This window comes from Lepidochelys olivacea (genome assembly GCF_965140295.1).
Source record: "Lepidochelys olivacea isolate rLepOli2 genome assembly, chromosome: 6".
In the NCBI taxonomy this organism is placed as follows: Eukaryota; Metazoa; Chordata; order Testudines; family Cheloniidae; genus Lepidochelys; species Lepidochelys olivacea.
Genome location: NC_140416.1, coordinates 43,816,229 through 43,839,627, shown reverse-complemented (window position 1 = coordinate 43,839,627; position 23,399 = coordinate 43,816,229). Strand labels below are relative to the sequence as shown.

General features: G+C 43.3%; 1 protein-coding gene across 1 annotated transcript; it reads right to left on the bottom strand.

Annotated features, from left to right (window-relative positions):
* Positions 1 to 1,887: 1,887 nt before the first annotated feature.
* DBX1 (developing brain homeobox 1) lies at positions 1,888 to 7,781 on the bottom strand. Its single transcript, XM_084630536.1, has 4 exons — positions 7,313 to 7,781; positions 6,612 to 6,713; positions 4,364 to 4,566; positions 1,888 to 3,267 (listed from the first exon to the last, which is right to left on the bottom strand). Exons 1-4 carry the CDS (start codon positions 7,680 to 7,682, stop codon positions 2,890 to 2,892), a joined length of 1,053 nt encoding a protein of 350 aa, XP_084486662.1. The 5' UTR covers positions 7,683 to 7,781; the 3' UTR covers positions 1,888 to 2,889.
* Between the last annotated feature and the right edge of the window lie 15,618 nt (positions 7,782 to 23,399).

The window sequence follows — 23,399 nt, the reverse complement described above, 5'->3', positions numbered from 1 at the left end:
TTCCAGCTGCTCCCCCAAAAAGGGAGAAATCCTCTCCTACTTATACTACACTCAAATGAAACACAAACTCCTGTTAATGTACAATTCTTAATTTTCAACCATCCTGTTCAGAGGGGCCTTGAGTCAAGAGTTTTAAAAGTAATTAGTGTTTTTGGGCACCTCCATTTTTGGCTGCCCAGCTTTAGACACCTTAATGGGGCCTGACTTTCAGAGGATGTGAACACTTTAAGGAAAACCAGGCTCCTTTAAGGCATCTCTGGTTGGACACCCAAAATCACTAGCTACTTAAAACTCTTGGCCATGATTATGGTCCTCTTATGTCATAAATTTTGGTCAGAAAACATTAATTTAAATAAAATATCAGAGGATGAGACAAAGGAAAGAGAATGCTCTCAGAGACTTTCTTTCCTTGTCAGTGGACAGGTCACCAATTAATCCTGACCCAAATTTAGTTATTGACAAAATGATAATATTGGAATGGAAAGGAGACAATGTATGGGGTGTAACTGTGTTTTTAGGATTTAAGCACATACCAATAAAGAGCCTTCACCCAATGCCAAATAAGTGCTTCAGCAATTGTCAATGCCTTTTTCTTTGTAGATCAGCTTTACAATTACTCAGTGAGTGAATCATAGAAATTAGGGATGAAAAAGACCTATTAGGTCATCTAATTCATCCCTGCAATCAATTCAGAGCTATTCCATGCAGTATAATCTCCATTCCAATTTTAAATATCTCAAGCAATGGGGCTCCCATAATTTCCTTGAAGAGATTATTTCACAGTTGTTAGGGATTTCCCCATCATTCCTGATATTCAGCCTAATTGTTCCCTTGCTTAATTTTATTGCTTTACTCCTAATTGTAAATCCTAAAGATTATTCTCCTTTCTTGGAACCTAATCCCGCTCTCTTTGGAGTCCATGGGAGTTTTGCTGTTGGATTTAATGGTAGAAGTATTGTGCTCTTGGTGTTTTAAATACTTGTGAATGGTTATCATGGACCTCAGTCTTCCTCTTTAGTGGAACACTGAGTCCCAAATATGAAGTTGAAACAGTTAAAATGATAAATAAAACATAAAAGGCACAGGCCCTACCCCAACTCTGCTGGGATTACCGATCTGAGGATGGTGTGGTATTACTAGCGTGGAGCCAGACCCTGGTAACCTTGTGTTGTAAGCCCTCCACCCAGTTGTGTAGGCAGGATGGGGCTTAAAACTTCTAAATTGTCTGCTTGTTCCAAACTGAGTTCCTAAAAGGGTCACAGACTTGATGTGGTGTTCTCACATTTTGAATAACAACTTGTTGTAAACCTGGAACTTCTCTTTTTCCCTCCCTTCCCATGCAAACATTCTGACCATATGGGACCCAGTCCAGGATTTAAGGGTGCTCAGCACCATGTAGGACTGGCCCATGGGGTCTAGGGTTTGCCCTCTGATGTTGGTTTGGGTGAGGGTTGGAGTTGGAGGAAAGAGGAATCATAATTGAGGCAACTAGTATAGAAGATGCAAATTCTTGCTCATGCATAGCACTGTAGTTAGAGAGATTATTTGTGATGATAGGGGCTACTCCTAGGAATAAGGGTTTCAGGACAGGTCCCATACCCTTTAAAATCCATTTAGTAACACAATTGAAATGTAGCAGTTTTAAATTAAGGTGCTGCTATGGGTGTTCTATAATCTCCAGTCCTGATATTTTCCTGTTGTTCACACATTCCTTTGTTCCCAGACACAATTTACAGCAGCCTGTAAACAACAGACTGACATGATCAACCACAGAAATCTACTTTTTATTTGGCATTCATTCCATTTATTATATATACATATTTAAAATCTGTACACATAAAATACAAAATAAGTGTTTTTTTATAAGTTACACAGTTAAACAGCTACTTTTTTAGTTTAAAAACCATGGGAAAAAAATGAGAGAAATCTTATCAGTCCATCTTTATACTCATTCACAATAACCTTGGTATAAAACATCCATACAGCGTAAGTGTACAAAATAGTGTACAGTTCATAAAAGCTGTGCAAAGACAGCAAAGTTCAGTCAAAAATCAAAGAGGCATATCCATTATCCTCCATCCACATTTAACCTATACTAGAAGCAATGTAGAAATTGATCACAGATGTGTGGACCAAAAGTGGTTTAGAGAGTGCTTTAATTGCTGCACCAATTAAAATATAAACACATAGATCCCAGTTTTGAAACCCTTGTTCATGCCAGTTAGTTCTTGCTTATGAGGGTCTAGGTTCTCTGAATTAAGTAACAACATACTCCAAATGTGTCCCACTGACCTACTTGGAGTATGGTGCTACTGGATGTGATTAAGAGGAGCGGGGTCTGGTCCATGAATAGTTCCACAGGGATTACTCACATGTGTAAGGACTACTCATGAAAACAAGGGTTCCAGGATCAGACCATACAGCTTCCATCATTTCCATAACTTAATAATAGCAAGGAGTTCTCTTGAAATCTAATAAAAGAATTACAGCGTTCACCACGATTTTGTCTAGAAACCACAGTCGCCGCTCCATTTTATTACTTCCCCCTTGCTATATACCAAGCATGCCTTCCAAAATAGGGTGTTCCAATTATCTTGTCTGTGGCTTGAATAGGGAAAATGCAACATCATACAAGTTTGGTTGCTAAACATACATACAAAGAGAGAGAGGAATGGATGCTATGTATACAAGGCCTGATAAGCAGAGCAAATAGACAAGGAAAGGAGTGTAAGTGTAGACAGACCTGGCTATGCCGTAAATAACCTGCATGTGAGAACGATGTAGACATTCAGGAGGGACACCACCTCTTCAATTTTATAGCACGTCTATATTTCTATTTGATTTACATCTTTGCAAAGTCCCCTGTTGCGGTGGGGGCAGGCAGGAGATCTAAGAGACTGTGATCTCCTCCTCTTCCTCTTCCCCCTCATCATCCTCTTCCTCCGAGTCTGAGAAGTCTGAAGGTTTGCTGGGGCTGCTGGAGTGGGATGGAGAGGGGGGCATCTGGGAGTCCAGTCTGTCCCTCAAGTGTAGGTGCTGTGGGGACTGGTGGTAGGTCAGGGTGTGCCGAGGGCTGGCTGGGCACAGAGGGGACACTTCTTCCTCCTCCTCCTCCTCCTCTGAACATTTCTTGCCCACGTCGCTGAGGTCTGGGTGAGGGTTGAACTTGGTGGGTAAGGTTTGTTCCCTGCAGCCCCCGGAGGAGAGGAGCTCCCTCTCTTTGGAGTTCCTCCACTTCATCCTTCTGTTCTGGAACCAGATCTTCACCTGGATGGAAAGGGATTCACAAAGCCCCGGGCTCGGGTTAGGGAGAATTGTAGCGTAGGCGGCGGGGCACGCGTGACTTACGGCGACTACCACCGCTCCAATGCGAGCTTGCCGCGGCCCAGAGGGAGTCTGATCTACTCTCAATTCATATCAGCTCCCCAGGGCAGGCATTGAAGCCTCGGGGGAGGGTGTGGACGGTGCCCAGCGCGCAGTGGGCACGAGCCGACTGTAGATGGGCAGCCCAGCTCTACTGACTCCCGATAGCGATGCCTCGGCTTGCTCTCCCTTTCGCTTTCCCCCACTCTGGGCTCTCTGCTTGTCTTTGAATGCCCCCCCCCCCAATCTGGAACAGCCTTCGGATCTCCCTGCTCCACCTGCCAGGCCGCTGCCGCCTCCCACTCCAGCCTTAGCGGTTACTTCATCCGCCCTGCCTTTGATCTCTTCTCCCCTGTCCAGCGCTAGCCCGAGCGCAGGCTGGATGCGGGGGGCGCCTCGTGTTATCACCCCGCTGGGCCCCAGCCAGCCCTGCTGAGGTCTGTGGGAGCGGAGAGCGCCCAGGAGCTGGCAAGATCGGGTCCTAAATTGTAAGAGCTTTGGAGTAAGGCTCTTGTCCCTTTCCGCCTCTTGTCTAGGCTCCATCGGTGTGCGTGCAGCAGGCTTGAGAGGATAAAGGTGGCGAAGCGATGACACGTGGGAAGGGGAGGAAGGATAGGGAAAGGAAACCCCATCCCAGCTAGCCAGGCGATCCCTCTTTGTGTACGCTCTGTAACTCCCCACCCAGGGGGGTCCACATTTCTTCTCCCTCCGTGTGTCTCTCTAGGGGCTCCGCCAACAGTTGCTGAGTCCACAAGGACAAGCTGTGTATCCTGATGGACAGTCGTGTGCTCAGTGCCCTTAAGGTGGCGCCCAGCAGCTAGCAGGATTGGTCCCAATGGGCCAGTGACAGACATCCCCGCCAGTGGCCTGCGAAAGGCTCTCCCCTTGGAGGGCGTGATGCTGATCACATGGCTGGTCCTTGGGCCCCCATGCCAGCTCGCCCAGGATGAATGCCGCCCCCACCCCACGCAAGCGCGCACACCCGGGGGCTCTTAATTACCTGCGAGTCTTTGAGCCCCAGTTTGGCTGCCAGCTTTTTCCTGTCTGGTTTGCTGATGTACTTCTGCTTCTGAAACATTTTCTCCAGAGCTTTGCGTTGCACGTCCGAGAAGACTGCCCTGCGAAGCATCCCTCTGCGGGGCTTCCCTCTAGCAGCCAGGGGCCAGGAGAAAGTGCCAGGGATAGGCACCACCGAGGAGGACGCTGGGGAAAGAGACAAGAGCAGAGACTAAGCTGAGCTAGCCAAGAAACAGCACGCTTTCCCCCGCTTTCTACTTCTTCGCTTCTCCCCCCTTCTTTCCTTTAACTTCTTTGCACTTTCTCCAGTTTTTTCTTCTCTTTTTCAACTTTCTTTCTGTCTTTTTCACTCTTCAGCCCCCCCCCCCTTCACTCTGTACACACATCCCACTGAATGGACCAGCACCTATAAACCTGAAGCAATGAAAGGAACTTTCCGCTTAAATAACTGTCCCTTTCAACAAGTGAGAACTAGGATTAGATACATCAACTGAAACGTGTAAAATGTATCAATAGTGGGCTGTTTTGTTATGTGTTTCAAAGGTTTGCAGCTTGAAAAGGCAAAGCGAGGCGTACCAACTAAGATAGAGGTATAATAAAGATTTCCGCCCCCCCCCCAAAGTATTTGATTTTTCAGAAGCTTTTATCATTTCAGTCACTTTATTATTCTTGAGATGAAAATGAGGGACTTTTCTGGTTTGAACAAAAAAGTCCTCTTTAGATGCAGTTTTGATCAATCAGTATTCATCTTTTTTATATTAATCTTCCCTCCCCCCTTACAAAACTTGAAGAATTCAATCCGAAGACATGAAAAGTAACAGCTAATTAGCACATTGACTGGTTCCCAATGGTATTGGTATGATAAAAAGGGCACAGTTTCGCCTTTAAAAAAATCCCAAAGAGAGACAGAGATTCTAATGAAGCGTGAATGGTAATTGTGTAGTAATGAACTAACAGAAAAAGACTGAGGACAAGCAGCTAAAGCCATATATTATTGGAACAAAAGAGATTTACACTTTCAAACTAAACACAACTGCATGCCAAGCTCCTTGGGAGAATACTGATGACACAGTCTTCTCTTCCCCAAATCATTTTCATTAAATGGACATGAAAAGCTATTTATAAAGCTCAAGTTGTTTTTGTTAGGCCATTCACATGCTGGAGAAAAGAAGCAAATTCCATTATCGGGAGCATGAATGGAAGAGCTTGGATTATTTTCTTCCTCTTTTTTTAAAAAAATATTAATAGCTTGTTTGTCTAATTAGATTTTTTTAATTGTTGCCCCAAATCCTGACTCTTTGCAGCTATAGGACTCGGATCTCAATACCCCGAGCCTTCTTGATTTTTATTTTTCTTAATCCGTGTAAATGTCATTACATTTGAATAGCCATTATTGGTTAATATATATAAATATATGAAATTGGAGACTCAAGAACGAAATGATGAATATACTTTCTGGTTTTAGGGGATAAGATTTGCATTTCAATCTCACTATTATTGAGAGAAGGGGATAATATTTAGTAATAATATGACACTGAAGACACAAAGTAGGCAATGAAAAGGTTAATGGACTTTTCATCGTAGTCTTGATTTGTTTTGTTTACCTGCCCAGGTCGTATTTGTAAATTTTCGAATGGACAGGGGTTTGGGTATGTATGTGGCTTTTTTGCCACACCGAATACCCCAAACAAGGGAACGCTCCATGTGGTCTTGTGAAAATACTGGAACACTGAATGACCCTTAATGGGAAATTAGCCCATGGCTGGTAAATGTCTATCAGCAGCATGGTAAAGTCAGCGCTAGGTCTGTGTGTGGCTGCCCAGAGGGAGCTGACCAAATTGGTCATGGTGCTGAAACTTTTGTTGGGGATCACCGGCAGAGTGCACTGACTCTGTGGGAAAACCGCAGCCATGAAGAGGATGCCAGCAGCTTCTCTGTGAGAAGGGAACCGCCTCAAATTTGGACCATGACAATTCCGGCTAATTTGTAGATCAGGGGGGAATTGGTACGAAATGTCAAGCAGTCACTGCTTGTGCTAAATAGGGCATCAAATTGGCGCGACGGATTCTTGAATGTTGTTTTCCGTCCAACCTCTGAACTAGAGCATAACCCCCAAGGGTGGACGGAGAAATATTACTGGGATATGCCTGGAACAAGTAAGGGGGATGGGAGTGGAGGAGAGCGATGAGATAGGAGTCAGGAGAGGGAAGGGGAGGGGCTTTAAGACCTACCTGGGAAATAAGAAGATCTGATAAAAGGCTGGAAGGATCCTTCAAAGTATGGAAAGGAGAATGTCTTTGGAGGGACACTCGGAAGCAACGCAGGGGAGGTTTCTGGCAAAAATAAAAATAAAAGCAAATAAAAAAGGATATTTACCGTTCACAGGATTCCACCAGTAGCAGGAAGAGAGCAGTGGAGATGATAAAGTAGCAGCTCAATACAATATTTCTTCCCTAAAGCAGATGCAGACGGATCAAATTAATCTGCCTGGTTATAGTTTAAAAAATAACCTTGTTCCCGGGAGTGAGTTTTCTTTTTCCCAGGGAACGGATACTAACGAGGCAGAGATTAGGCACTTTGGCATCGTTTATCAGACTCGACAAACCACTCTGCTCTCCAAAATTTAGAGGGATCCTCATCATTTCTGCAAAGATTCAAGATGCAATGCGGCAGAACGAACGGAGAGCCAGGGCCTCCCATCACTCTTCAACCAATGCTCTGCAGAAGGTCTCTGCCTCTGGATTGCAGGTCTCTCCTTCCCTCCCCCCCTTTCCTCAAACACTCAGATGATGATCATTTCTTCAACACTGGCAGTGATGTATAGGAAGAAACTCTTCCCCCCCCCTCCAAGACTGGAAAACAGTGCACAGGAATAAGCTCCCGCTAATCCCCCTGAAACACTAAATTGAGGCGCTAAAAGTTGGCCGCTTACCAGCTCTAGGAGTGGACGAGAGGATGGCGTTGACTCCAAACTTCAGGAAAGTGGAATCGTTATTGGATGAGACTGGAGTCTGCGGGGAACAGACCCTCCTAGCGCTAGAGGTGTTGCAGCTGACGAGCTCTGATGTCACCGTGTCTGTCCTGGCTGTGTTGGTCCCGGAGGCTGGAGGGGACATGCTAGGCGGAGGGCCGTTCCTAGGCAGGTAACTGGCAGGCCTGCTGATCCTGATCAAATCTTCCACCAAGAAGCTAGAATGGCTAGAAAAGGCTGACTGCAGAGATTGAGGCAAAGTTAAAGTAGGAGTTGGCCGCAGGAGACTCGGGTACACAGCCGGAGGAGCTATGAGACTTGGGAACATCATCGCAGAGGCTGAGCAAATACTTTTCAGGGTCCAAGGAACCTGGCTTGTTTTTTTTCCCCCTGCTTTGCAAACCTCTTTAGTAAAGATCCAACTAATAAGTCTGGCAGGGTTCTCTTTGCCCTTCCTCCTGGATGATGGGTTTTATAGTGGTCAGCCCTGCTAAAGCTCTTTCAAAAGTGACAGCTCGAACAAAGGGGTTCAACAAAGTTCTCCACTTGAGCTTCATTCATCGAGAGCTCTGGGCTTTCTGATTGGTCCAGGGGTGCAATTTATGATTGGATTAGACTTCATAAACAAGCAATGCACAATGGCCTTGCAACAAAGAAAGTGTAGTCATCAATTTTGCATATTGACCGCCTCTTTGGAATACATTTCTCCAAAAGCTCCCAGCAGGGTTTTGTTCAGAAGCAACACACACAAGCTAATTAAATGCCTATTTAAAAGTTTCAAATGACATCTTGCCTCATAGAAAAAGAATTATTTAAAGAAAGCACTAAATTTATTTGCCGCTCCCCTGCCGAGTTTAGGAAATAAATCAATAAATATTCATACAAACTTATCTACAGGCTGTCAAAAAAGCACCATTTTTGAATAAAGGAAGATACAAATTAGTGAACATAAAATTAAACTCTGCTGATGAAAAGATCCTGATATTGGATTTGATTTTTTCTGAAAATGTCTTCTGTGCTATCCTATGCAGTGAAGTTTGAAAGTATACTGTACGAATGTAAGACAATCTTTTCTGTCCACGAAATCAAGTCTACAAACATTTGGAATATAAACTGATTTGAAGGATTACATCTGTTTTTGTTACTATGCCGATGATTGGATAAGTAATTTTGTGTTCAAACAGGTTTGCAAATAAACCTAAATGTAATAGTTATTTTACTTTTTTAGTTCATAAGGAACTGCAGAAATATGAACATTAAAAATAGAAAAGACCTATAAAACTCTAGTAACACAACAAACAAACAACTGACATTTTAAATCGGCTGGTAGGGTTTATCCAATCTATTTTTTGTAAATAGTAGAAATAAACATTATTTGAAAGTGAAGGCGAGTGAAACATTCCGAAGTCTTTACCCATATTACTAACATAAGTATTCTTTGAGTTTGTGCCATTTTTTTTGTCAACAGCAGTTTTAAAAATATAGCTTGAATCCTTCTCAAGTCCCCCAAAATTCATATTCAATAGCTTTTTTTATCTGAGTCTCTGAAAGTATATTTAATGATGTCTTCCAAAACAGAGAGCCCACCACTTTTCTCTGGCAACAAATAATATTTTAAAGGAATAGTTTAAAAAGTGACTTTCAGGTAGCCCTTTTAATGGCGAATATGGAAATATATGAAATTGTAGTTGATTTTCTTTGGGGTAGGTTGCTGAAAGAGGCTATTGAAAAGTGGCTTTACCTGATTTCTCTGTTAAATAATATAACAGATGTGTTAAATGTTTTAAAAGCACCCTATTCAGTTCTTTGGTGTTGCTGAACCTTTGCAAGCAGAAGTGTGCAGCCTCAGCCATGCAGCCTTTATCCTATTAACCATGAACTAACTGTCACCTTCAGCTGTTTTCTCTTTTTACTTTTTAACACAAAGCTTTCTCAAAAATCTTATTAACCAGCTTTATTTCTCTCGATGGTTTTTGTCTGGGTGTTTTGTGTTGATTATCTCCATGTCGATGCTTTAACCATTCAATAAAAGTGCATCTGCGATTTATATCACATTAGGGAAGAAAGAAAGTCTGTTAAACTTCTCCCTTGATTCAAATCAAACAGTTATTTATTAGAGAGGACGGAATTGGCCATCGAAACTATATGATGCTGACAAGTTTTCCCAATGCGATTTCCAAGGCTCCAACAACCTATCGCTTTGTAAGAGTATATGGTGATTCAGAAGATCTTCAGGAACAGTTTAAGAACTCTGCGATTTTTTAAATTAGTGTTAATGTTTTGCAGAAGGAAGGAAGAAAGAAAGAACCCAGCAAGACCTACAAAGGAACCAAACTAAGCTCAAATGAAGCCCAGTTCCAAAACACCTGCACTTGGGAGCTGGCATAGTTTTATGCACTACTCCAAGTCACAGTGGGGAGGCTTGGTCGGCCGGTACCATATCCTGCTCTGTTTTCTGCATTTACTTTTCTTACCATAGCATTTCCCTACGGATAAGGCGAGACCATGCTGTATGCCTGGCTGCTCTCAAGGTGTTACTTTCAGGCAAGTGGAACAGTAACAAATAAAACAATCGAATAGAACGCTGCAAACAATAAATAATGAATTCTCCCCACTTCCCACCCCCAAACGCGGCATTTCCCAGCAGAACTTGAGTGTCTAGAAGAGCAACCCAGGCGGATCTGAGAACACAGTTTTTATAGGTTTCAGAGTAGCAGCCGTGTTAGTCTGTATCCGCAAAAAGAAAAGGAGGACTTGTGGCACCTTAGAGACGAACCAATTTATTTGAGCATAAGCTTTCGTGAGCTACAGCTCACCTCATTGGATGCAGTGAGCGGTAGCTCACGAAAGCTTATGCTCAGATAAATTCCTGCCACAAGTACTCCTTTTTCCTTTTTATAGTTTTTACAGTCATTATGTTCCACTGAGATTTACTCCTTTCTTTACACATACATCGGGGGCATTTTCCCTCACTATAGACCAACTGCTGCTAATTTCTCTGGCTTTTAAAAAAGGGGCTGACATCTTCTGGAAGGATGGGTCAAACGCATGCTGTGGTACACGTGGACCCAGTTCCTTGTGATATGTCTTAGCACACTCATAAAGAATTCCTTAAGCACCAAGGCAAAAGGGACTAGACATCTATTGAAAGGGAAGATAGACCATAAGAAACCAAGAAATCGGACGAAAGGATCTTATTTTAAGTGATCTCCTTTGGAAGTTTCTTTTCAAAGGCAGTGATCGTTTAAGAGAAGGGAATTCTAATGTCTGGAGATAAAACCTGTGACTAATGCCGTTTGACCTATGCTCATGTGGTTTTGTGCTTCCTGCCATTCATTTTAATGTCGTTATCTTCAAATTTATTTCTTAAAAGTCACTCACGTTCTTTGTCGCCCCCTCTTAGTTTAAAAAAAAATAATCGAGAGGAAAAACTTTGAAGTCTGTGTGTGTCTCACTCCCAGCCTGCTGGTAATCTGCACGGAATTGTCCGGGAGAACCAGAACTTCGCACTGCTTCACCTAATATACAGAATTTTGTTTGTGTCAGTTAGATCATCTCCTCCCGTTTAGTATCATTTGTACAATGTCACTCCGTGCCGGTCCTATTTACAAGGTCTCAATCATTTTGGAAGAAGGATAAGCGACGCCTGAAACGAAAGGCAGGAAATAACTTTTAAAGACCAGGGATTTGATGCTACAGAACCTCATAATCGATTGGTTGATTTTGTAGGTCCCTGTAAAAGAGAGATGGGGTAGGGTTTTGTTTAGAGCTCTGCAACGTTTTACTCAACTGGCATTGCCCGCCAAGATATTTGCACAGCTGCTCAGCTTGCAAATCAGAAACATGAATCAATTTCAGAACGGATCGCGGGCAAGTCTCTTCATGAAAATGGAGAGCCCAGCAGTATTTTAGAGGTTACGTCTGTCTCACTCACACAGTTACTGTGTCTTGTACCCGCCTTGGGCTTTAGAACAATTTCAAGATAATAAACAAATGAAAAGTTCTGATTTGTTTTAATTAAGCAGAAAAAATCAGACCCAAACCCAAACGCTTTAACTTAATATTCAGCTGTAAACTACCACAAAGGAAAATGATCGTGGAATATCTTTATAAACCGTCACCAACTTTAATGCACTATTTGACATGTGCAGCGATCAAAGGAGACAGACTGGTAGTCATCAGTTTGCTCCATTCTATATATTGGTCTTTATTTGCTAAACACTTTTTTGCAAGCACATAAACTCCTGAAGCTCTTTGTAAAGCGCTCAAGTGCAGCTGGGAGCCAGGTAGCAGTTTGTCGGGAGCCTCCCTGCTGCGGATTCAGAGAGCGGAAGGGCTCTGTATACTACGAACACTTTGACTCGTTGTTCTGAAAATCTATAGAGTAAAGATATATGTGGCTTTTATTTTTCCTGGGGGAGGGGAAGGTGGCTGCTCTATCCCTCGAGTTTAATGCGTTTCCAAGCTTTTTAATGATGCTTATCCACCTCGTTGAGAGCTTAAATGCAGGGCTGTTGGTGCGAAGCTGTATTAAGACACCTAAGGCGTTCACCTTTAGAATTCAACACAAGGAACAGTAACTGTTGGTTCGTTCAAAGCTTTTCTAGATCCCTCTTTTCTTGAAAATCCTTCTATTGTGCCAATCAAGCAGATGGTTTGCAGGAAATATAGCTTGGCCCCAGTGACCGAAACTAATTTTAATTAGCTTTCCAAGCCTGGCACGTTTGTTTTGCTCTTACAAAATAGCTAAAAAACAGCTGGCAAGGGTGAATTAAACCCATTAAAGACACATTTATAAGAAATTATATTCACATAGGTTGCCTGAACCCTCCCCCCACCCCAAGAGGGGAGAGAGGAGCGTATTGAAATGAAAATGTCTCCGAACACACTGCCCTCCTTAACATCGCTTGAAAGTCTCAAAACATTTTACTAAATAGATTAACTTGACTATTGTTTTGCATCACATTTATCAGCTTCATTAAGTGAATAGCTGAACAAATATATTACGCATGCATGAAAAGCTCTTTTGGGGGCTGCCTTATTGTGTCCTCAGCCCTGACAGGTGGTTAACTGTGTTCCCCCCCTCCCCGCGTAAAGAAAGAGGGGATCTTGGATAGAGCGCACAACCCAGACTTGGCAGAGAAACCTAGAGGGGAGAGCTACTTTCTTCTAACCCACCATTCATTCTAGCCGGCCCAGAGTGCACACAATCTGTAATGGAACCATATGATCTGATCATGTCAAAAGTAATTAACTTTAGTTTTGTCTTTATGACTTGCTTGCGCTTTACTAATGCATTCCAACCCTGTTTAATTTGCTTTTCTTTCAACTTTTGATTATTTTGTCGTTTTCATCTGTTTATCTTTTCCTCACCTGTCCCTTTAATTTTTTTTATCTAGTGTGTTCCAGTCTTTCTGCTCTTTTCTCCTTCGTTTTGTTTATTTATTTAAAAAAACAATAAAAGGGGAAATATTTCGGAGGATTGCAAATTGCTATATGGGATTTTCCTCTTTGCCTTATTATTGTTTTATCATTTATTTTATTGTGGGATCTACGGCTGAAACGACACAGGAATTTAGGAATTGCTAATTATTTGTATTCCAGTAATCCTGGAGGCTGTAAACTTGCTAGCCATTCTACAAGAGTCAAGATTTCTGCCCCAAGAGTTTACAATCTAAATAGACAATACATGCAAAGAGTGGGCGAAGGGACAGAACAGAAGCAGAGTGAGCAAAGTGATGGTCTGCAAAAAGCTTCATGCTCGTTTTTTTGTTTGTTTGTTTTTTAGTGGTGGTTTTTTGTTTTTGTTTTTTTAATTTTTTTGGTGATGTTTGTTGCTGGGTTTAACGCTTGTGTGTGAAATTTTATTTTATCTTCCTAAGGGAGTTTCTAAAAACAAACAAAAACTTGACCCCAACCTTTCTCACAAATCGGATTCCTCCTCTTCCCCTCCCTTCCCCTGATAAAACTCCCCTAAACAAACCCACAGCCCGTTAGTTGCATTTCTGGCAAGTTTCTTGTAAAGCCCTTCTCCAGACACACTGCTGCAATCTCTAGGGCGGGGGATATAGTTTGCCAGTAAAGTACCAGGACTTTTCCTGAGGAAAAAGGCTGTCTCGCCCCCCAAAGCCACATTTTCGTCCCCACTCGCCAGGTTACATCGCAAAAGAAAAAGGTCCCTTTGCAGATGGTTTATTGAGAGGGTATTGGTCCTGACTGCAAAGGCTCAGAACTGGTGAATGACTGTTTCCCTCGGTTCCTCTGCAAAGAGCCTGGGGACTCAGGATAATGAACTTTCACCTTCGTTTAAGGCATTTATTTTCAAGCAGCAACTCTGGCGCTAGTGCAAAGGTTGGGATGACCAGGATGTGAGGGGGCCGTGAGCGACCCAGGGCACCCGAACCTGGGGTGTCTCCTCCTTTGGACTCCTAAATGTGATCAGTTATCAAGTGAGAAATATGAAGTGATGATGCCCCGTTTGTTCCCCTTCAGCAGTTCAGTTCCAGTCTCAAGCCACGTCCGGCCTCAAAGCCGAGCTGTTGCTTTTCTGTCCTTAATTTACCTTGGTAAAGAGGTGGACTAAGGTGAGGTTAGCGACAGAGCTCAGGGTAGCAAAGGGACGGGGGTGGAGGGAGTGCTTTCGGTCTAGAAAATAGACCACTTTTGCCCCGGGAATGATCAGATGAAGTCTGTTCATTGTCTGTCTCCCTCTACACACCTTAGATGGTTCCTGTAATGGGACCAGAGGCTGATCTCAACCCCATGGGCTGCTGGAGGAGCACATGGAAAGCAGAGCCTGGCAGATGGGAAGGAGGGCAGAACCAGCCACTTTTAACCCAGAGTGGGACTGTCTTCTTAAAACTTCTTAAAACACCCCCGCCCCCCACGCCCCTCCATCCCCCATCTTGCCAAAGGAAAAAAGAGAAGTGAGACCATGACCCTTTCAGAAGCCTTGACTTTGACCTTTACAACTAATACCAGCCAGTATTTCCCTTCTTTGGGACGTAAACCTGAGTGGGCAGAAAAGGGCGAGTAAGGATGGCTAGTTAGTGGACTACCAAATTCAGTAGCTGGAGGGGAGGGGGAACGGCAGAAGAGAGCTCAATCTATTGCTGAGAACACTAGTTCGTTTGAAACACTTGTCTTCAGCCCAAGAGGAAAGAGCCTTGGCATCTGAAAGTAATTCTGCTGGGGCTAGTGGGTGATCAGGAAGGTGGCTGAAGAGAAGCCAAAGGAGGGGTTTTATTTGCTCCTTTAGCTGTAGGAAATACACATACACTGTGTGAGTCAGTGGTTAAATCAGCTCTCCTTTAGGGGGCTTTCAGGGCGCAGATGGTAGAGTGTACCCATAGGCTATGTATGAACGGGCTTTGCCTGTATATTAGATCCTCTGCTCTTAACCAGCAAGCGATACCATCAGGAAGTACTTTGTTCCACACCGAGAAGAAGTGTTTAGCACGAAATCATTCTTGGCGTACAACCATTAATTTCGGCGGAGATGTTGTACAGCTGGGATCAATGTGGAGTGGCACTGGGTGTTCTGGGAATCGGGATATCGTCTTCAAAACGTACCCTCTCCCCACCAAAAGCACAGTACTGAGAAGTCCATGAAAGTCTTGATTGGGCGGGAGATGGTCAATTACCACTTTTAACCCACTACATCTTTCCCATCAACTACCAACGGTTTTCAAGGGGAGAAAAATAAGAAATTCAACCACAGAGTAACTTTTCACTTGCAAGAAACTTTGACTTTTTTTTTAAACCTCTCGGATGCTGAAATTTTCTTAGCTCCCTTCTCTTTGTATCTTAATAAGCCCAGAGAAAAATAAATCAATTGGAGTTCAGCGGTTACACTGCCAGAGGCATTACCACTGGCCAATTTAAGATGAGGAAACAGAATATGTTGAGACGAAGTTCAATGGTTCAGTTTCAAGTTGGTAACTCAAACATAGTTATCTTTCTACACGTGGGTAGCTGGCAGCCATCTTAACTCCGCTATAAGAAAAGCTCTGGCAGCTTCAGGATGTGACATAAGCAAGATAGAGACTACTGGTATGTCCACACTTGCAGTGTTATTGCGCCGTAAGTTTCACCGGTGCTAGGGGGGAACCGGTGAAAGCCAAGCGCTGGTTTGTGTACTCACTCAATTCCTTAGGGGTCAGAGTGTTCACACTAGCTGCACTTCCATGGCTGATGAGAGCAGGGCTGTAGGGCAGCTATCCTTTACTGCAGCGCTCTCCATAGGCCTTTTGTGAGAAGGGGAGGCGGGTGAGCGGAAGGCATTTTGAGTCCCCTGCTCAGTGCCCCGTGGTGCACTGCTTCATGTCCCAGCAGCCCCTTTACTTCCTTGTTTCTTTGGCGGCTTTTTTCAACCCCCCGCTGTCTGGCTGCTTTCCCCACCATATCCACAAGCAGGAATGGATCCTGCACTGCTCTCCACTACTCTGCTAGCTGTCACTTGCACTTCGCGCTTGGCAGTGCAGCTGTTCTTCAACTTGCAAAGAGAGCTGCAGTCAGAGATGCCTGATGAGCTGCCTGAAATTGAAATAGGCAACATGCAATTGCTTTTGGCGTTAACTGAGGAGCTGTGCACTGTGGAACGGTGTTTTGGGGCTAGGGAAACTAGCTCAGAATGGTGGGATCATATCGTTATGCATGTCTGGGATGACGACCAGTGGCTTCAAAACTTTCGGATGCGAAGAGCCACCTTCATGGAACTGCAAAAAGAACAGGAGTACTTGTGGCACCTTAGAGACTAACAAATGTATCTGAGCATAAGTTTACATGAGCCACAGCTCACTTCATCCGATGCATGCAGTGGAAAATACAGTGGGGAGAGCTTTCCCCAGCCCTGCGTCTCCAGGACACCAGACTGAGAGCTGCAATCACTGTAGAGATGCGTGTGGCAATCACATTGTGGAAGCTGGCGACTCCAGACAGCTACTGGTCAGTTGCGAGCCAGTTTGGAGTGGGGAGATTGACCGTTAGTGCCGTAGTAACTCAAGTGTGCAAGGCCATTAATCGTGTCCTACTATGCAAGACTGTGACTCTTGGTAATGTGCATGACATTTTGGATGGCTTTGCAGAAATGGGCTTCCCTATCTGTAGTGGGGCGATAGATGGTACACACATCCTTATGGTTGCCCTGGCCCACCTTGGCACAGAGTGCATAAGTCATAAGGGGTACTTCTCCATGGTGTTGCAGGCACTAGTGGATCACCGTGGGCGTTTCACTGTTCTTAATGCTGGATGGTCCGGAAAGGTGCATGATGGACATATCTTTAAAAACACTGGCCTGTACAGAAAGCTGCAAGCGGGGACTTTCTTTCCAGACAAGCGGATCACCGTCGGAAAAGTAGAAATGCCCATTGTGATCCTGGGAGACCCAGCTTACCCTTATGTCTCATGAAGCCATACACTGAAAACCTGGATGTGAGTAAGGAACATTTCAACAACAGGCTGAGTAGGTGCAGAATGGCTGTCGAATGTGCTTTTGGCTGTTTGAAAGCACACTGGAGATGTTTGTACAGTAGACTGGAAATGTGAGGAAAATATTCCAATGGTTATTGCAGCATGCTGTACTTTACATGCCATTCGTGAGAGAAAGGGCGAAAGGTTTATTCATGCATGGAGTGTGGAGGCCGAATGCCTGGCTGCTGAGTTTCAGCACCCAGATACCAGGGCTATTAGGGGGGCACAACGTGTGGCAGTTAGGATCCAGGATGCCTTGAGGGAAAAGTTTGCAAATGAAAATCATTAAACTTTGCTGCTGTGCTTGGGAAAGGAAGTGTTAACAGCATGTGCTGTGCTACATGGTGGTTCTGTGTGTAATTTCAGTGAAGATGAAGTGCTAGTTGACTTGTAGCTGTGATGACATGTACAGATACGTGAACACACAAATAAAACTTGCTTCTTTTTGAAAAATGTGTCCTTTTATTTTAAAAACAGAGAACACCCGTATACCTCCCAACTCTGTATACCTCCAGCTGTTGTTTGACAAGCTATGTGTGGGTGTGGATTGTCGAGGAATGGAAAAATTTGCAGCGAGCCTAAAAGAATGTGCAGTGGGAGTTTGGGGAGTGCCTCGGAAAGAATTCTGCACTTGCCGCAATGGGGGGCGGACACAAATCAGGGCACTCTGCAGCGTAATGAGAGAATGCAACATGTCTGTCTGATGCTCCAGAACACTGATTAGCCTTTCCGTAGCTTCCCTATGGAAAGCATTATTCTCTTTTTGGTCTCGGTTCTCTCCCTCTTTCCACTTTGTCATGGTTTCTCTCCATTTATTTTTATAATACGTCTCCGCTTGGGAGTGCTGAATTACCTCAGGAAACATGTCCGCCACAGTGCATCTTGGCCACTTTCTTATACGTCACAGACTGTCTGCTTCAGTGTGTGTGGGGGGGTGGGTCTTCCACAGTCTTTTCTGGGGAGACAAAAGCAACACATTGCTGTGAAACATACCTACAGGAATCACTGTGTGTGTACATTGCAATACACCACTGGTAAGAAATCACTGTCTTGGTGACAAAAGTCAAGCATCCATGGTGCACAAGAACCCAGCAATGGTGAGGGAACGCAGGGTTAGACGGTTTATTGCAAACACCCATTCTGAAAAGGGCTAGCATGAAGGGAGGGCACCCAGCGCACAAACACAGCCACCTTAGTACTTTTCTGTGCCCTCAACCTGCTTTATGCATTGATAAAGCAAAGCAACATACCAGAGCTCTGCTCTCCTGCCTCTGCCTCAGCAGATAGTGGCCGCTCACACTGGCTGGACACCTCCAGAGCAGAGAAGGGGTCCTGAGTGCTTGCAGCAACGGGCTCCACAGCTTCCTCAGCCACCTCCTCTTCATCTATGATTCCTCCTCCTGGCTAGGGCCACTATCCACCGCCTCCAGACGTGAAGAGGTATCCACTGGACTCTTTGCAATGGAGATGGGGTCACCACTTAGGATTGCATCCAACTCACTTTGAGGTGCAACACCAGACCGACGGTTTACCTCCTTCGCCTTGTGGTATGCGTTCCTCAGCTCCTTCACCTTCACTGCAGTGTGTCCCTGTTATGCCCCTTCTCCTGTAAGCTGCGTGCAATCTGCTTGTAGGTATTGAAATTCCTACGGCTGGAATGCAGCTGGCACTGCACAGCCTCCTTTCCCCAAACGCTGATCAGGTCCAGTAGCTCAGCATTGCTCCAAGCAGGGGATTGTTTGCTACATGGAGCAGCCATGGTCATCTGGGCAGATGAGTACTTGCAACAGGAAATTGAGTTTCAAACTTCCCAGGGTTTACAGGGGGAGGGGTGGACATCCCTTTACCTGGTGTCTCAGCAGTGGAGATGCTGGCCAGAGTGGTCACTTTTGGAACTGTGGGATATCCTCCGGAGGCCAAATGGTGATTATACAGTTAGAACGTGTCTTCACTTTCACAACAGCTCAAAAAGAACAGCGGAAAGAACTGTGTGTGCCTCTTGTGAAAGTGGTTTTCTTTTTGCGGTGAAACTTCTGAGTTTTACTGCAAAAAGTCATTAACAAATGTAGATGCTCCCGCGGTTTTATGGCAAAAAGAATTTTTTTGCGCTTTAAATGGTCAGTGTAGACATAGCTCACCTCAATATAAGGAACCTCTCTCTGTTTTTGAAGGCATTAACTGTTTAACATCGTAGGCTAAGTAACACATTAAGAGAACATTAACTAGCACACCAGGAAATCATTTATCCGAATGATCTGATTGAAGATGAGGATTTGAAGCCTATGATGCATTGTTCCCCAGTGCCAGGATTTGGAGAATCGGAGCAGAATTTTGGTCGGATCCTTTGAGCTGCGTGAACCCACAACTCTCCAAACCCAACCAAAGCTAAAATCTGTGTGTGTGTGAGATAGTGGGACACTGTGGTTATGCTTTTTTTCCTAGTGTCTTCATAGTCATCTCTGAAAAGTGAAAATATGGGCATGATCGGAAATAAAAGAATCACAGCACTGTATTTCTGTTTCTGTCTGAGGTGCTTCGCAGGAGAAAGGAATTTACAACACTGAAACTGTGCATAAATAACTGTGCATTGTGGGGAGTGAATGCCTTTAGATTCCTCCATAGCGGGATGCCTCTTCAGATTTCCCAAGCTGAAACCTATTGAGTTGGAGTTATTTGTTGTAATGGCTTTTAGAAACCTTTTTGCACCTGAGAGCAACTTTGTTTAGGATACATTATCTTCAGAACAGAACTCAAAAGAGAAGCAGGGACAGCTTCAATTTGCAGGTATTTACATTAGGGAATGTGGGATCTTGTTCTTCTAGGCCTTGCATTGGTTACAAGTATAATTTTTCCCATTATTCAGATTCTGATCTCAGTTACTTCAGTAGAGTTAATTCACTCCAATATAAGGGAAGAAACTGAGATCAGAATAAGAACATAAGAATGACCATGCTAGGTCAGACCAATAGTCCATGTAGTACATCCTGTCTTCTGACAGAGGCTAGTGCCAGATGCTTCAGAGGGAATGAACAGAACAGGGCAATGCAGGGAATGATCCATCTGCTGTCATCCAGTCCTGGATTTTGGCAGTCATGTTCAGGGACACCCAGAGTATGGGGTTGTCTCTGACCATCCTGGCTAGTAGCTGTTGATGGATCTATCCTCCATGAATTTATCTACCGGTAATTCCTTTTTTTAACCCAGTTATACTTTTGACCTTCACATCACCGGGCAACAAGTTCCACAGGTTGACACTGAGTTGTGTGAAGAAGTAATTCCTTATGTTTGGTTTAAACCTGCTGCCTATTAATTGCATTGGGTGATGCCTGTTTTTTGTGTTGTGAAGGGATAAATAACATTTCCCGAATCACTTTTGCCATACCATTCATGATTTTTATAGCCCTCTATCATATCCCTCTCCCTTAGTCATTGCTTTTCTATACTAAAGAGTCCCAATCTTTATAATATCTTCTCAGATGGAAGCTCCTAATAATTTTTCTTGCCCTTCTTTGAATGTTGTCCAATCTAAAATCTTTTTTGAGATGGGGCAACCATAATTGTGCTTCATTTTCAAGGTGTGGGCATAACATAGGTTTATATAGTGGCATTATGATATTTTCTGTCTTATTATCTATCCCTTTCCTAATGGTTCCTAATGTTCTGTTATCTTTTTTGACTGCCACTGCACATTGAGCAGGTGGTTTCAGAGAACTCTCCACAATGACACCATTCAAGAAAGAGAGCTTGGAAACAGCTAATTTAGACCCCATCATTTTGTATGTATAGTTGGGATTATTTTTTCCTATGTGCATTAGTTTGCATTTATCAACATTAAATTTCACCTACTATTTTGTTGCCCAGTTTAATGAGATCCCTTTTTAACTCTTCACAGTCAGCTTTGGACTTAACTATCTTGAGTAATTTTGTATCATCTGCAAACTTCATTACTGCACTGTTCATAGATCATAGAATAATAGAATATCATGGTTGGAAGGGACCTCAGAAGGTCATCTAGTCTAATCCCCTGCTCAAAGCAGGACCAATCCCCAATTTTTGCCCCAGATCCCTAAACGGTCCCCTCAAGGATTGAACTCACAACTCTGGGTTTAGCAGGCCAACACTCAAACCACTGAGCTATCCCTCACCCCCTTTTTCTAGATTATTTATGAATATGTTGAACACCCCGTACAGATCATTGGGGGAGGCAGAGAGAGAACCCTGATATTTACCTCTCTCCACCTTGAAACTGATCATTTATTCCTACCCTGTTTCCTATCTTTTAACCAGTTTCTGATCCATGAGAGGACCTTCCCTCTTACTGCTTACATTGCTTAAGAGTCTTTGGTGTAGGACCTCATGAAAGGCTTTCTGAAAGTCCAAGTACACTATATCTACTCAGTCACCCTAGTCCACACATTTGTTGTTCCCGCTCAAAGAATTCTAATAGATTGGTGAGGCATGATTTCTCTTTACAAAAGCTGTGTTGACTTTGCCCCAACAGATTGTGTTAATCTGTGTGTCTGATAATTCTGTTCTTTACTACAGTTTCAACCAATATCCCTAGTATTGAAGTTAGGTTTACTGACCTGTAATTGCCAGGATCACTTCTGGAGCCTTTAAAAAAAAAATTGGTGTTACATTAGGTACCCTCCAGTACAAAGGCTGCTTATGTAGCACAGTTAGTAGTTCTGCAGTTTCATATCTGAGTTCCTTCATAACGCTTGTATGAATACCATCTGGTCCTGGTGGCTTATTATTGTTTAATGTATTAATTTGCTCAAAATATACTCTGACACCTCAATCTGTGATAGTGCCTCAGATTTGTCACCTAAAAAGAATGGCTCAAGTGTGGGGAATCTCCCTCACGTTCTCTGTGGTGAAGGCTGCTGCAAAAAATTCATTCAGCTTCTCCCAATGGCCTTATTTTCCTTGAGTGCTTCTTTAGCACCTTAATCGTCCAGGGCCACACTGATTGTTTGGCAGGCTTCCTCTTCTGATGTACTTCACAAAAATGAAAAGCAACATTTTGTCTTTTGCTAGTTGCTCATTCAATTCTTTTTGCGCCTGCCTAATTATACTTTACACTTGAGTTGACAGAGTTTATGCTCCTTTCTATGTTCCTCAATAGGATTTGACTTCCAATTTTTAAAGGATGCCTGTTTGCCTCTTACCTCCTTTTTTACTTTGTTGTTTAGCCATGGTGGCGTTTTTTTGATTCTCTTACTGTTGTGTGTGGGTTTTGTTGTTGTTGTTTTTTTTAAATTTAGGGTATACCATATAGTTGGTGTTTTTTAAAAAAGTTTCCATGTAGTTTCACATTCAACTTTTGTGACCATTCCTTTTAATTTCCATGTACCAAGCATCCTCATTTTTGTGTAGTTCCACTTTTTGAAGTTAAATGTGACTGTGGTGGGTTTCTTTTTGTATTTACTCCCCTACACTCATGTTAAATTTAATTACATTATGGTCGCTATTACTGAGCAGTTCAGCTATGTTCACCTCTCTGTCCAAGTGGAGCTGAGCCAGTGTATAGAAAGTGCCTCTTTACCAAATGACTATGCTTCCAAATTGCTGAGGTCACATGTAGAAGAATAGGAAACCTCATCATGCTCCATCATTTTGACTGTCTATCCCCATGGTTGATTGAAGATAAGGGGATTGTCTCCTATACAGTCAAGATGAAGAGCAAGAAAACTCCTGAAACAGGAAATGGGAATTCCCAAGAACAGAGGAGAGGGTTGAAAACTGTATAATATTCTAGTAAAGAATGCAAATCTTCCCATGTCTACAGCCTGAGACCCCTGCTTGGTCATTAAGGGCGTGATAATGCTCACACTGAAGACACTGGCAAAAATCTTCTTGATTTCAATGGATCAAGGTCAAGTTCTAAAATAATCTGAGTGTACTTGTCCATGCCCAGCACTTTGTTGTAGGAATTTTGATACCAAAGAGAAAATCTAGCATAATGGGGCCCTGGTCCATGACAAGGTCTCCTAGGCTCTATGGTAATACAAATAAAAATAATGGGGTTTGGGTTTGGTTTAGGAAACCATCCAAAAATTTGGATGGTTACAGTGTCTGAACTAGGAGAACCTCTTCGGTCTGGAACTGGCTTTCTTTAAGATTTCTGATACTTCCTGCTTCTGAATAAGCTAGAACTACTGCAAGAATAGTCTCTCTTGTGGTATTTGAGCACTTCCAGTGCTGGTCATTGCTTGAATTCTGAGGCTTGTTTTTTTTCTTTTTTGTTCTCTGTTAGATACAGATAACTTACATTTCAGTAAATGTAAGTTTTATCTGTTAACTAAAACTCCTCCAATAAAGCCACCAACCAATCCCCCAACCCTTGTATATTTCACGAGTACTGATCACTTTCTGTGGCCTAGATCATTCTTGCACTTAGAAATAACTGTTTTGCAACAGAGATTATCTTAACCCAAACTATGCCACTACGGTGGCTTCTTATTTCATATTTCTATTTTTGTATGAATGGTAGATTTCTGGCAGTTCTGGTAATAAATCATGTTTTAGATAACATCTAGGAACAACAGAACTTGATGTTGATAAGGACAGGCAG

Bases quoted from the DNA above. Each gene is read 5' to 3' on its own strand.
- DBX1 (XM_084630536.1), bottom strand. From the start codon at position 7,682: ATGATGTTCCCAAGTCTCATAGCTCCTCCGGCTGTGTACCCGAGTCTC. The intron at 4,567-6,611 runs GTAGGTCTTAAA...CTCTTTCCCCAG, and splicing joins CAGATCTTCTTATTTCCCAG to CGTCCTCCTCGGTGGTGCCT. The intron at 3,268-4,363 runs GTAATTAAGAGC...CTTTCCATCCAG, and splicing joins TGGGGCTCAAAGACTCGCAG to GTGAAGATCTGGTTCCAGAA.